Below are 15,643 nucleotides of genomic sequence, written 5' to 3' on the forward strand. Positions count from 1 at the left end.
GTTCCGATCAGCGGGACTCCACTTTAGGGTGGAGAACCGCTTTAAACAATTGCAGAAGACTAAAATGGGACTAAAACTAAAATGCCATTTTAGTCCTAGGACTAAGACTAAAACTAAATCGAAATTTGCTGACAAAATAAACACTGTTATATAACTAGAGTGTAATGTTTCTTTTGTAGATGTCAATGCACACAGTGGATCCACGGAAGGCCGCAAAAGATTCAGTGAAATATTTCGGGACCTGGATGCCTTAGAGATAAGCCTCGGCAATGAGTAAGTGCCACCTTTTTAAAGGGTCCGTCCACCCACAGCTGATACTTACGTTTTGGGTAGTTCCTGGAAAGTTAAAGCTCAACTCCAGGCACAAAAACTTGAAATATGTTCCTCAATAGCAACAAAGGATATAAATGTACTTGGTGTACATCAGATTCCATTGCAAACACAGGTACTACCGTGAAAATGTAGTGGTGCATCACTGTGCTTTTTAGCTTATGTAGAGAGCAGAGCTGTGGGAGGGACCCAGCAGACCCCACCCACTACAGGCTTCCTGCAGAAAACTACAGGAGGGGGCGGAGACAAGACCAGTCACCCTGCACAAGGAGAGAGAACAGCATTGACCGTTCTTTATTACAGGAAGCTCCTACACAGAGGGAAAGTGTCATAATGGATTACTGCAAAGATCTGGAAGAAATATGCAAAATTTCCAAGATTAAAGTATGAATACACATGCCACTTTTATTTAGACACTATTTTAGCCTGGACTTCAGCCTTAAACCACCTAGCAGGTCCACATACCCGTCAGGGACTCTAATACCCCGTACACACGATCAGACCTTTGTACGACCAAATTCACATCGGAATTCCGATGGAATTCCATCAGAGGAATAGAGAACATGTTCTCTATGTTAACTCCGATGGAATTCATCGGAATTTCCGATGGGGCATACACACGGTCGGAATTTCCAATTGACAAAGTCTGTCTGACTTTGTCCATCGGAAGTTCCGATTGTGTGTACGGGGCATAATGGTGAGTTCCCAGGTCTGCACACCTTCTGTGCCCATAAGGAAAGGCTTCCAGTCTCTGCTGGAGTTTTTTTTATTTTCTATTAGGGAGGAAGAAATAGGAGAAGCTGAGACAACACAAAGGTGGGTGGAAACACCCAGAACTCCTAGAGGACAGGAACAAAGTCAGGATTTATGGCAGGGAGATCTCATTGTAAAAGTATCTAGGACAAAGAAGAAGCCAAAGGATGATTCAGCCCCAGAGCCGTAACTAGAACCTTCAGGGCCCCAGTGCAAGAAACCAAGAAGGGCCCTCCGAGCCCGGTGGCGGAACACCAGGGCCTGGTCACAAGTGTGTCCTTTGCAATCCTGGTAGTTCTGCCACTGGAGTGTCAGTAGTTTTTTATTTTTGTTATTTTATTTTGTATTTTTTTACCATTTTATTTATTTATTGTTACATTCATTTAAAACAAATTGGAGGGTTTGGTGAGGTATAAAGGGTCTAAACAGACCTCTGATGTTTCACCTTTGAGTCGGAGTCAGGAGATTGAGGACACAGCCCTCAATCTTCATCTCTGCTGCCCCAGCTGTACAGAATGAACGGACAGGAATAGCTCTGTACAGAGCTTCCTATTTCATTCATTCACAAACTGAAACATAGTAAACCCAGTTGATTATGCTTCAGTTATAAAAGGACAGAGTCAGGGACATGTTGGAAAAAAAGCTAACCATGCATTGCTAGCTTAATATAGGATGCCCTTTGGTTCCAGAGAGATTTCATCTCACCTCTTGCTGGGTCTTAGGGCAGGAAGTGAAGAGAAATCTCCCCAGATGGAAAAAAACTACCATACTTAATACAGTAAAAATTATGGCTTTAGATATAATTTTAGGTCGGGTTCACAAATGTGCAGCCGCGGTTCACAGCATGGGGTCTGGTGCGTTCCTGTACACCGGTTCAGCACCTGAACTGGACCCAAAAACGCACCAGACCCTTTTTCGATCTGAACCGCAGCCGCCCTGAACATGTGTGAACTGGCTCCCTTGAGAGCCGATTACACTTGCCTGTCATGTGAATCAGATGCGGAGAAACTCGCATCGGATTCGCATATGTGTGAACCCGGCCTCAAGTTGGCCATAGATGGGTCGACCCTGCTAAACCTGGCCAAATTGCGTTCCATATATGGCCAGCCTAAGGTTGATAATAGATGTGTGATTGCTGGACACTGATGCTCTTTGTTTTGCACAGAACGGTGGACATGTTCCTGAGTGATACTGAAACTCCAAACTCCGAGACCCAACCAGATGAGGAAGAAGAGCCTTTGGTGAGACAGATCTGCTATTCATTATAAACCAGAGTTGTTCTAGTTATTGTGGATTTATTTCTGTACAGTGGTGGATTATTATCGAATATACACCAGGCCTTGGTTGTTTTATTGTACAAATGAAGCTGACACTGAAGCCTCGTACACATGACCGAGTTTCTCGGCAAAAACCAGCAAGAAGCTTGCTGTTTTTTTTTTTTTTTTTCGAGGAAACCGGTCGTGTGTACACTTTTTAACGAGGAAACTGCTGAGGATCTCGTCGGGCCAAAAAGAAAGCATGTCTTATTTTTCCTCGACGGGAATGGGAAAATTTGGCTCGCCGAGATCCTCGACGGCTTCACAAGGAACTCGACGAGCAAAACGATGTGTTTCACCCGTCGAGTTCCTCGGACGTGTGAATGAGGCTTCAGAGGATAACAGGGCTTCCTTCAGCTTTATTTACCTGATCGTTGGCCTGTTGACATTTCTCCACACTCCACCGCAGAGCTTTGGACCCTGCTCTTGGCTTGATGAAGTTAGGATCCTAGACCACTGGAGCGTGGGGGGTGATCGGGTAGTTGAATCTTCTTTTTTTGTTCCCCTTAACTAGGGGTTTCCAAAATTTCTGCTTTAAGGGACCAGACGTTGGCCAGTGGGAGCATCAGAGGGAGTGAACAATGCCCCATCATTGGTGACAGTGAAAGGGATAGTGCCCCCTACTGCACTCAGTTACTGGGACAAGGTCATCTAGAGCCCAGTGTAAACATGCCAAACTGAGCCCACCCAAGATGTATCAGCATTTTGTGCTTTCTGTGTCAGCAAAAATTCTACCCCCCCCCCCCCAAGAAAAAAGAAACACTAATCTGCATGCTCACCTCCTAAGTATAGTTCCCCCTCCTCCCAGTACAAACCCGCTCCCTGCTGAAGTTCCCCCTCCCAGCACAAATCTTAGCCCCCCCAGCTCCAATCTTCTCTCCCAATATGCCCCCAGCACAACCCCCCCACCCCCCGCAAAAAAGATTTCCCCTCCAATCCCCCCCCCCACACCAATATTCCCCCTTTCAACACAAATTCCTGTCTCCCAATCCTCCATCCTAGCACAAGTCCCCCCACAAATTTCCCCTCCTATACCCCCAATCATTCCTACTAGCAACCCCCCAAAAGGAAATATTTCCCTTTTACCATGTTACTTTTATAGCACATACCCTTCCCAACATGAATCCCCCCCCCCCCCCCAAATCACCACTCCTAGCACACCTCCCCAAATTTGCCCTCCTAGAACAGCTCTTACTCCCTGCCTCCCCCCAAATTCCCCTTCTCAACACAAATTAGGGTAGGTTTAAGGATGAATAAAAATGCATTAATGTACAATATTTTCAAAGCACATTCATTGTAAATATATATTAATGCCCCTTGTTGCTGGTCTTGTTTTATGCTCATCTTTCTGTAATATTGCTCTATACAGATCAGCACTCCGGTGGAACTAGCTCGGGCGGCATGTGACAGAGATGGGGTGGCCGTGTCCAGTAAGTTTACTTTATGGTGATCTTTCAGTTTCATGGTTATTCAGGTTGTAAAAAGACTCAAGTAGTTCAAACCAATGTAATAAAAAAAAAAAACGCCATATACAAAATCCTATACCCACATTTGATCCAGAGGAAGGCAAACCCCCCCAGCAAAGCATGGTCCAATTTGCTCCAGTGATGGAAAAAAATCCTTCCTGATCTACCAGGAGGCAGAGATAGATATTCCCTGGATTAACACTCCCTGGTGTTATTACCTATGAATATTAATATCCAGTGTTTTGCGCATTTATCAATGCACTCAGCCCTTTAAAAAAAAAAAAAAAACTATCTACTGGGCTGGCCATAACTAGTCCTTGAGGGAGTCTATTCCACATTTTCACAGCTCTTAGGCTGCGTACACACGATCGGTCAATCCGATGAGAACGGTCTAATGGATTTTTCCATCAGTTAACTGATGAAGCTGACTGATGGTCAGTCGTGCCTACACACCATCGGTTAAAAAACCGATCGTGTCAGAACCCGGTGACGTAAAACACAACGACATGCTGAAAAAAACGAAGTTCAATGCTTCCAAGCATGCGTCGACTTGATTCTGAGCATGCGTGGATTTTTAACCATGGACGTGCCTACAAACGATCGTTTAAAACAAGTTTCACATTTTTGAACCGATGGATAAATATTGTTTATAGCGCAAAAAATTGAAACCGCAAAAGGTGTCACCTATCAGTGCTTCCTATCAGTGCTGATCAGTGCTGCCTACCAGTGCTCATCAGTGCTGCCTACCAGTGCCGCCTATTAGTGCCCATTAGTGTCACCTATCAGTGCCACCTATCAGTGCCCATCAGTTCCGCCTATCAGTGCCAATTATTGCCGCCTATTAGTTCCCATCAGTGCAGCCTCATCAGTGCCACTTCATCAGTGCCCATCAGTGCAGCCTTTCAGTGCCCATCAATGCCCTTCAGTGCCTCCTTATCAGTGCCCATCAGCGAAGCCTATCGGTGCCCATCATTGCAGGCTCTTCAGTGCACAACGTTTTTTTTTTTAATTATCAGTCTTTTTTCATTTATTTAGCAAGAAAAAAAAACAGTGGTGATTAAATACCACCAAAAAAAGCCATATTTGCGTGAAAAAAACAATAAAAATGTCATATGGGTACAATGTATGACCCTGTAAATCCCTCTTCAGAAAATTCTCAGCAGAAACCAAAGCGTTCCTCCTGAGCCACTGATTAGGAACTTTTCTTTAATGTCTTTTGTTTCTCTCTACAGTAGGAGAAGCAGATGAAATTCTCATCCATAGTGAAGGAGGAGTGGAGTCTGCCCTGAACTATGCCAAGCGCTGGTGTAAATATATCCGGGAAGTACTGGGGTATATTGAAAAGAGACTCAGCTATGGTACGGTCCTTACAAATATTATATAGCTCTTGTTTAATGATAATATTTTGTGATCCCATGTGTTGTACTCCATCTGAGATTGTATATAGCACTTCATTGCTAGCTGTTAGGATGCCCAGAATGTAGATTCTAGTTAGCCATGGCAAGAGTAGATGTGTGCTTTGAAAAAAAAATGCTTTATTGAAGACTTCAGAGCAGAAGGTAAATTAAAGGAGACGTAGGGCCAAAGCTCTTTTGATGAAGGGTTAGTACCCCTTTCTGGGTGAAGGGTTAGTACCCCTGTCTGGGTGAAGGGTTAGTATCCCTTTCTGGGTGAAGGGTTAGTGCCCATTTCTGGATGAAGGGTTAGTACTCCTGTCTGGGTGAATGGTTAGTACCCCTGTCTGGGTGAAGAGTTAGTACCCCTTTCTAGTTGAAGGGTTAGTACCCATTTCTGGGTGAATGGTTAGTACCCCTGTCTGGGTGAATGGTTAGTACCCCTGTCTGGGTGAAGGCTTAGTACCCCTTTCTGGGTAAAGAGTTAGTACCCCTTTCTGGGTAAAGAGTTAGTACCCCTTTCTGGGTGAATGGTTAGTGCCCCTGTCTGGGTGAATGGTTAGTACCCCTGTCTAGGTGAAGGCTTAGTACCCCTTTCTGGGTGAAGCGTTTGTACCCCTTTATGGGTGAAGGGTTAGTACCCCTTTCTGGGTGAAGGGTTAGTACTCCTGTCTGGGTGAAGGGTTATTAGCCCTTTCTGGGTAAAGGGTTATTACCCCTTTCTGGGTGAAGGGTTAGTACTCCTATCTGGGTGAAGGGTTATTACCCCTTTCTGGGTGAAGGGTTAGTACTCCTGTCTGGGTGAATGGTTATTACCCCTTTCTGGGTGAAGGGTTATTACCCCTTTCTGGGTGAAGGGTTATTGCCCCTTTCTGGGTGAAGGGTTATTACCCCTTTCTGGGTGAAGGGTTAGTACTCCTGTCTGGGTGAATGATTAGTACCCCTGTCTGGGTGAAGGCTTAGTACCCCTTTCTGGGTAAAGAGTTAGTACCCCTTTCTGGGTGAATGGTTAGTGCACCTGTCTGGGTGAATGGTTAGTACCCCTGTCTAGGTGAAGGCTTAGTACCCCTTTCTGGGTGAAGCGTTAGCACCCCTTTATGGGTAAAGGGTTAGTACCCCTTTCTGGGTGAAGGGTTAGTACTCCTGTCTGGGTGAAGGGTTATTAGCCCTTTCTGGGTGAAGGGTTATTACCCCTTTCTGGGTGAAGGGTTAGTACTCCTGTCTGGGTGAAGGGTTATTAGCCCTTTCTGGGTGAAGGGTTATTACCCCTTTCTGGGTGGAGGGTTAGTACCCCTTTCTGGGTGAAGGGTTAGTACTCCTTTCTGGGTGAAGGGTTAGTACCCCTTTCTGGGTGAAGGGTTAGTACCCCTGTGCGGGTGATTTTCTCCTACTTCCTATCCTGTCACAGCCACAAAAAAAAACTTTTTTTTGTAGCCAGTAAAATAAGTTAAACAATAAGAAGAAAATAGGTCTACGGGTTCTCTTTAAATAGGTTGTAAACGCTTAAAAAAAAAACTGAAAAAAAAAAACAAACCTTCAAGACAAAGGCATAATGAAATACTTACCTTAGAACGAAGCCCCGACAGCAGCGTCTGCACACCGCTGAGACGGCTGACATTTTCCCTGGTGTTGGCTCTGGCACTTTGATTGGCCGGAGCCGTGATGACGTCACTCCCATGCATGCACACAGAAGCCATCATTCACGGCACAGGACTTGGAAGGAATGCCACCCATGGCCGTTCCTTCAGAATTCAGTTTAGGAGATATTTAAACTACCTATAGGTGAGCCTTATTATAGACTCATCTATAGGTAAATGTCTGCAGAGGAAGTTTACTTCCTCTTTAAGAAGAAGTTTACATCAAAGACTTACATGTTATTTTAAGATCACCAAGTTTGGTTTGTTTCTATGATTCTAAATAAATAGGTGAAAAGGAAATGACTGACTGGCATGATTCAATGATGTATTTCCTCCAGATCAATATTACAGATAATCAGAACTTCCTATTTATGATTACAGCAGAAGTCAACTTGCTTAACTTCTGGCAAACTGCTAACTATACAGACAAAATGGATATTATTCAAAAGTTTTCATTTGAAAGGATTGATAATGCTGTCCAGCCAGTCTTATGATCCAGAATCCCTTGAATGTCATGTCAGTGATCTCACTTTTCCCCACTGTAACTAAAGTGGTTGTAAACTCTCACATATACCCAGTGAAATGAACAGCCTCAGATGATACACAGAGATTAAACAAATTATCCTACATAAGTTTTACTTGTATATAAAGTTATATATGAACTTGTATATAAGTTAACCATGAACTATGGCCCTAGAACTATTGGTCCTACTCTGACATTTGCTTTGATACCTCACACGTGCTTACGTGGTGTTTACATACTAATGCCGCGTACACACCAGCACTTTATGTGATGAAAAAAAACGACACTTTCTGTGAAGTAAAAAATTACGTTTTTGAAACTTCAATTTTCAAAGACGAAGTTGCCTACACATCATCGTTTTCTCACAATGATCTTGCAAAGTGAGGTTACGTTCACCACGTTTTACCATTGAAGCTTGCTTCATAAGTAGCTTCTGGGCATGCGTGGATGAAAAAACGTCTTAGAAAACGAAGTTTTTTGCTACACACGGTCAATTTCTGTGAAGTAAAAAGTGCACTTTTGAAAAACGACACATAAAATTGAAGCATGCTTCAATTTTTTTTGGTCGTTTTTTACAAGACATAAAACAACGTTTTCCCCCACACACAGTCAATTAAAGTGACTTTTTTAAAAACGTCATTTTTTTTCATCACATAAAGTGATGGTGTGTACGCGGCATAATGCTCGTGCAATGCTGCGCTTTTTATATAGGGTGTGTGCAGGAGTGATGGGGGGTGATTTAACCACTTAAGCCCCGGACCATTTCGCTGGCCAAAGACCAGAGCACTTTTATGCGATTCGGCACTGTGTTGCTTTAACTGACGATTGCGCGGTTGTGCGACGTAACTTCCAAACAAAATTGACGACCTTTTTCCCCCACAAATAGAGCTTTATTTTGGTGGTATTTGGTGGTATTTGATCACCTCTGCAGTTTTTATTTTTTTGCGCTATAAACAAAAATAGAGCGACAATTTTGAAAAAAAAATGCAATATTTTTTACTTTTTACTATAATAAATATCCCCAAAAAATCTATAAAAAAAAATAAAAAAATTCCACAGTTTAGGCCGATACATATTCTTCTACATATTTTTGGTAAAAATAAATAAAACAATAAGCGTATATTAACTGGTTTGCGCAAAAGTTATAGCATCCACAAAATAGGGGTAGTTTTATTGCATTTTTAGTATTCATTTTTTTTTTACTAGCAATGGCAGCGATTTGCGATTCTTATCGTGGCTGCGACTTTATTGGGCGGACACATTGTACACTTGTGACACTATTTTGGGGCCATTGTAATTTTTACTGCGATCAGTGCTATACAAATGCACTAATTGCTGTGAAAATGACACTGGCAGTGAAGGGGTTAACCACTAGGTGGTGCTGAAGGGGTTAAGTGTGTCCTAGAGAGTGATTCTGTTAGGGGGCGTGGCTACGAGTGACACGTCACTGATCGCTGCTCCCGATGAGTGACAGTGTCACTAGGAGATGCTAGTTTACACTTGTCTCTCCCCATTCTGCAGCTCTGTGACCCGATCACGGGACAACGGCGGACATCGAGTCAGCGGGTCCCACGGGCATGGTCACAGAGCTCACTGCAGGGGCGTGTGCTCGCCACGAATTTCAAAGTGACGTAAATATACGTTACTTTGCCCAGCCGTGCCATTCTGCCAACGTAAATGTACAGGAGACGGTCATTAAATTTTTTTTTTTACTTTTTCATTTATTTTATATCGGCGGCAAGCATGGGATGAGGTGACAAGGGAGCTAGAGAGCAGGTGGTCTTGGGAGGAATGAAAAGGATGATTATGTTGGTATTTTGAAAAAAGAAAGGTAGGTGTCCCCTACAATTGTAGACTGAGAACCACTATCCCACCACATCCCTGAATATAAGCCAGTTGCTGTACCCCCGAAGGGGTGTGTTTCCTCATTGGGATTTTATGCGTGGGAAATTGGTTATAGAGTAAAGACTAAATTAGTCAACAAGAATATATCAAAAATATCAAATTTTATTTCAGTAATGTTGTTCGTAGACAACGTATCAAAGTAAGTGTTAACAGCATGAACAGCAGAGTATCCAACTGACCAAATAGAAAGGGAAGGCACGACCTAGGGTAAATGACCATCAACGGCACTACGCATTACTCAAGATAAGACATAAACTCGAAATTGTATATTATTTAAGCGACAAAAAAGTGCAACAAGGAACCCTTCCAATACTGTCTCGTAGATATAGACAGTGGTGCCAACGTTTCGAGGCTTATGGGAAGTACCGCCTCTTCATCAGGGCTAGGGTGATGCAGAGATGTCGCAATACAGTCTAAAAATAGAGGAAATAAAATAAATACTTTCAATAAACAGTAAAAAGTATAAATTTAAAATATTAATTACAGAGAACAATATACACAAATCACTGACAAATCCTCATCGTGGCTCTTGCCATGTATGAGATAGTGCTCAAAACCCAATGTAAGGATTGTCCTTACATTGGGTTTTGAGCACTATCTCATACATGGTAAGAGCCACGATGAGGATTTGTCAGTGATTTGTGTATATTGTTCTCTGTAATTAATATTTTAAATTTATACTTTTTACTGAAAGTATTTATTTTATTTCCTCTATTTTTAGACTGTATTGCGACATCTCTGCATCACCCTAGCCCTGATGAAGAGGCGGTACTTCCCATAAGCCTCGAAACGTTGGCACCACTGTCTATATCTACGAGACAGTATTGGAAGGGTTCCTTGTTGCACTTTTTTGTCGCTTAAATAATATACAATTTCGAGTTTATGTCTTATCTTGAGTAATGCGTAGTGCCGTTGATGGTCATTTACCCTAGGTCGTGCCTTCCCTTTCTATTTGGTCAGTTGGATACTCTGCTGTTCATGCTGTTAACACTTACTTTGATACGTTGTCTACGAACAACATTACTGAAATAAAATTTGATATTTGGGGGTACAGCAACTGGCATGTTGGTATTTTGAGACAAGGTTAGTGATGTAGCTGGGGGCCAAGTTGTGGATGGCTTTGTAAGTTATTGTTAGTATTTTGAATTGAATTCATTGGGTCAGTGGAAGCCAATGTAGGGATTGGCAGAGAGAGGTAGCAGACCCTGAGCGGTTTGTATGGTAGATGAGTATGGCAACAGCAATTATGATGGACTGAAGGGGGATAGCCTACGTATAGGTAAGCCAATGAGGATGGAGTTGCAGTAGTTGAGGCAAGAGATAACCAGGGAGTGAATCAGGAACTTTGTGGTTTCATTGGTTAGGAAGGGATGTATTTTAGAGATGTTGCGGAGGTTGAGGCAGACAGCCTTGAAAAGTGATTATTCCTGTTATTCCTATCCGTATTTGGTTGTAATTTTATCTTAGCAGCAAACAAGTAAAGAAAGCTGAGTACCTGTGGTAAAACAAATGGCAATCCAGTGGTTAGTACAAGTCAAAATACATAGTGCATTAATAGAAATATAAAAAGGCAAGTAAGTTAAAATGTGAGACTTTCGTCAAAATCCAAGCATGCCACTCTACAACCAGTTCACATCATAAGGCTCCATGTACACTAGCAGCTCCTAAACTTGAGTTTAGAAGCTTTTGGAGTTTTTTTTTGCCAACGCTCCATAACTCAACTCCATAAAAGCCTACAGTATTAGCTGGATTCAGGTAGAGCGGCGTATTCTTAGGCGGGCGTAGCGCAGCTCATATGCGCTATGCCGACCTAACTTAGAGAGGCAAGGCCAGTATTCACAAAGCACTTGCTCCCTAAGTTACGGCGGCGTAGCGTAAATGGGCCGGCGTAAGCCCGCCTAATTCAAAGTAGGCAGGTAGTTGGCGTGTTGGATTCAAATGAATCGTGACCCCATGTAAATGCATGGCTGTACGAACGGCGCATGCGCGCGCATGCTCAGAATCACGTCGCAAATACTCCCTTAGATATGACGGCTCAATGCGTATGATGTGAACGTAACTTACGCCCAGCCCCATTCACGTACGACTTACGTAAACAATGTAAAATCCGACTGCAGTTCCGACGTCCATACCCTAAACGACTTAGACCAGCTTTTTGGTCGTTTATCTTTACCCCCGGAAAAATGCCTTACGTAAACAGCGTAGATTAGAGCGACGGGCGCAAGTACGTTCGTGAATCAGCGTATCTCGCTCATTTACATATTCAACACGGAAATCAACGGAAGCACCACCTAGCGACCCGCGTAAATATGCACCCATAATACAACGGCGTAGGAGACTTACGTCGGTCGTATCTTGCCACAATTCAGGCGTATCTGATTTAGAGAATCAGCACATAAATACGACGGTGCACATTTGTACTTACGACGGCGTATCAGTAGATAAGCCGGCTTAAGTCTACCTGAATCCGGCTAAATGTGTCCATGTACACATAACAGGCTTTTAGTAGAGTTTAGGAGAGTTAGCTGTGGATAGGTGAGGTTCAACCTCCATCAACCTCCGTCCCCTGAATGCGGAAGAATCGCGTTCAGGGAAAACGCAAAACATGGCAAAATTGTGCTGCGATTATGCCACCGCGATAAATCTAGGCAGGGTGTACATGAAGCCTAACCGGCGTAGTGTCAAATCTGGTGATCTCTGAGGAGTTGGATGTATAGTAGATTTTTGGTGGATTCCTTTCTTCATTCTCTCTTTTCTGCAGAATCTGAATATGCCAAGAACATCATCCGACTATGTGAGTCTGCACGGAGTGCCCTGGGCCAGCAGGTACTGAGAATGTGATCACAGCTGTGGCGGTTGCTAACAATGAAAAAAAAATGATTGTTACTGAGTTTAGGATTATACATGCCGCTCTTTGGTATCTTGCACCCTTCAATTGAGTGGGGATAGACAATATGGGATTTCAGCCACAACTTTATAAGGCATTAGAATCCTCACTATCTCTACCTTGTGTTTTTCAGCTGCATAAGATGTGTATTGATCATGTAGTTTCAATGTGTCATTTGTTGCCCTGTATGCAAAACCTATAGTAGAGTAAATCTCCTCATTCCAGTGTCAGAAGTTTCTATTTGTGTTCAAATATGAGGCATGTGGCATGGCAGTGCACAGGTTAATTAATGCCCAACCTCTGTCTGCAGTCTAAGAACTGACACTTCTATATTCCACAATCCCTAAATCTCTCGCTTTAGTGTTCTGCAGGTGAGAGCTAAAGAGTAATTAGATCTGACACAGACACAAACCACCAAAGATCACCTTGCAAGAAGATCTGAACAAATTAATGGGGTGGGCATCTACATGGCAAATGAGGTTTATTTTTAGAAAAAATGAAAAATAATGCATTTGGGTGGCAAAACGTGAATGCAATCTACTCACTAGGGGGACAACCTCTGGGGGAATCTAGGATGGAAAAGAACCTGGGGGTCATAGTAGATGATAGGCTCAGCAATGGCATGCAATGCAAAGCCATTAGAATAATGGCATACATTAAAAAGGGAATTAACTCTACAAGACTCTGGTTCGGCCGCACCTGGAGTATGCTGTCCAGTTCTGGGCACCAGTCCTTAGGAAGGATGTTCTGGAGCTGGAGAGAGTCCAGAGAAGGGCACCAATACTTTAATACTCAGTCTGTGGCTGTTTTTTAGGGAAGCAAACTGATTGACTTTGCAAAGCTTTTGTTTTGATGCACCTCTAATACTGTATGTTTAGCTAATTTAAGCTGAAAATTCAGTTAGGCCTTAAAGGGGTTGTAAAAGCGGGCCTTGTGTTTGACACCTATGGAGTACAGGTTCCCATTAAAAGAACTATACCTTCCTACATATAGATCTTTACAGAGTGAAAAGGGGGATCCAGGTAAGTGAATAGATAGATCTAGGAAACAAAGTACTGACCCCTTGGTGGAGCTCCCATTTTTGTTGGGGTTCCAGTAGGCATTGCAATAGTTGATCCATCCACCCCATATAGGCATATAGAAAAATTATTCCTCATAGTGGGATTGGGTTTAATGTCCACTTAAACTGCAGCTACCTTCAGGTGAACATGATATAAGTATATATTTGGTAGATGTATGGATTTGCCCTTTCAGCACTTACCAGAATTAATTACAACCACGCTCATCATCTACAGTTTGTTGCTCTTTCCGCAATGACCTTCAGCTTACAGTCGCTGGAGGATTAGCAATTTATAGAATTTTCACTCTCCTAACAAAGAAGATCTTGTATGTTTTAAGAATATATATATGAATCAAATTTGTAGTTTGCTTCTGGGGACCTTCTCATTGATTCAGTCTGTATGGACTTTTGCAGCAATGTGTGCCTTTACAAGATGTCTACCTCCTCCTTCTGGACCATGAATCCCAGACAGGATCCTTGGCCATTGAAACAATGGCTCAGCTACAGATGAAGAAGTATTGCCTGGTGAGTAGCTAAACTAGAGTCACTGAATTAAATGTGCATATGAATTATACATATATAAAACATAACTGCATATTATTACAAATATTATACACAGTGGCCTGGATTCAAGAAGCAATTGCGCCTGTGTAACCATAGTTACACAGCGCAATTGCTTACTTGCCCCGGCGTAACGAATGCTCCTGATTCAGGAACCTCGTTACGCCGACTGCAGCCTAAGATATGCGCGGCATAAGGCTCTTATGCCCGCATATCTTAGGCTGCATTCTTGCGATGGCTGCTTGCATACTATCGCCGATTCACAACGTTACGCGAGCCCTGCGTACGCAGTTTACGTCGTTTCCGTACAGCGTTTTTCGCGTAAGGCTGCCCCTATTAGCAGGGGCAGCCAATGTTACGTATACCTGTCGTTCCCGCGTCGCGAAATTTAAAATTTACGTAGTTTGCGTAAGTGATTTGTGAATGGCGCTGGACGCCATTCACGTTCACTTTGAAGCAAATGACGTCCTTGCGACGTCATTTGCCGCAATGCACGTCGGGAAAGTTTCCCGACGGAGCATGCACTCTACGATCGGCGCGGGAACGCGACTAATTTAAATGATTCCCGCCCCCTACGGGATCATTTAAATTGCGCGCGCTTACGCCGGGCATTTTGCCGGCGCGCCCACGCAATTTATGGAGCTACTGCTCCGTGAATCAAGGGCAGCGCAGTAAGTTTGCGGGGGCGCAGGGCAAATACTTTGCCCTGCGCCTCCGTAAAAAAAGCGCAATTGTACCTGAATCTAGCCCAGTGTGTATATATATATATATATATATATATAGCCAGGTGCTTGGTTCTTAGCTAGAGACAGAGTGATTAAGGACATTGTGCTGCAGGGCTCTCTGTGCTCCCAATGGACTTCTTAACACTACCTGCCTCCATTCATCAGGGGTAACTGACAAGCGGGTGGCCAACTCAATATTGAACCCTACAGACTATGGGCCAGATCCAGAGAGAATTACATCCGCGCAGCGTTTTAGAGATACGCTACGCCGCCATACCTTACCTGGTGGAATTTCGAATCCTCAACGATTTCGCGCCGTAAGTTACGGCAGCGTAGTGTATTTCTGGCGGCGGAATTCAAATCGGCGATTAGGGGGCGTGATTCATTTAAATGAAGCGCATCCCCGCGCCAAATGAACTGCGCATGCGTCGTCCCGAAATTTCCCGCCGTGCATTGCGCTAAATGATGTCGCTAGGACGTCATTTTTTTAACTTAGACGTGAGTTATGTCCATCCCTATTCACTGACTACTTACACAAAAAAAAAAAAATTTAGACGTGGGAACGACGGCCATACTTAACATGGCAAGTCTATCTATACGCCGCAAAATACCAGCTTTAACTATACGCTGGAAAAAGCCGACTACAGACGACGTTAGAAAATGCGACGGCCGCGCGTACGTTCGTGGTTTGTGGATCGTCGTAAATCGCTAATTTGCATACCCGATGCGGAAAATGACGCAAACTCTGTGGATCTGCCCGTAAGACTGGGATGCCATTAAAGTTCATGTGTGTGTAAAGGCAGGCGTCCCAATACTTTTGTTAATATAGTGTAGATTAAATAAGGGCAATTTAGTTTATTAGCTATTTTTCTACACATGGTTGACTGTCTCCCCTTTACATCAGATGTCCCTATTAGAGTCCTCCTTTACATCAGATGTCACTATCAGAGTCCTCCTTTACATTAGATGGCCAATCACACACCACAACAGGGAACAATGCTATAGAGCAGGGGTCTTCAAACTATGGCCCTCCAGTTGTTCAGGAACTACAATTCCCATAATGCCTATTCATGTGAATGTCAGATT

The 15,643-nt window shown here is 43.3% G+C and overlaps 1 protein-coding gene across 5 annotated transcripts in view; it reads left to right on the forward strand.

The window, feature by feature from the left end:
* Positions 1-15,643, forward strand: part of LOC120933250 (GEM interacting protein) — a 101,141-nt gene that overhangs the window by 34,762 nt on the left and 50,736 nt on the right. For all 5 annotated transcript variants that reach the window (XM_040346355.1, XM_040346357.1, XM_040346356.1 and 2 more), the window contains 6 exons: positions 180-273; positions 2,249-2,324; positions 3,769-3,829; positions 5,098-5,223; positions 12,086-12,150; positions 13,686-13,796. In XM_040346355.1, coding sequence (XP_040202289.1) covers positions 180-273; positions 2,249-2,324; positions 3,769-3,829; positions 5,098-5,223; positions 12,086-12,150; positions 13,686-13,796 — 533 coding nt within the window. The remainder of the gene's footprint in view (positions 1-179; positions 274-2,248; positions 2,325-3,768; positions 3,830-5,097; positions 5,224-12,085; positions 12,151-13,685; positions 13,797-15,643) is intronic.

The sequence above is a fragment of the Rana temporaria genome, chromosome 3 (assembly GCF_905171775.1).
Source record: "Rana temporaria chromosome 3, aRanTem1.1, whole genome shotgun sequence".
In the NCBI taxonomy this organism is placed as follows: domain Eukaryota; kingdom Metazoa; phylum Chordata; class Amphibia; order Anura; family Ranidae; genus Rana; species Rana temporaria.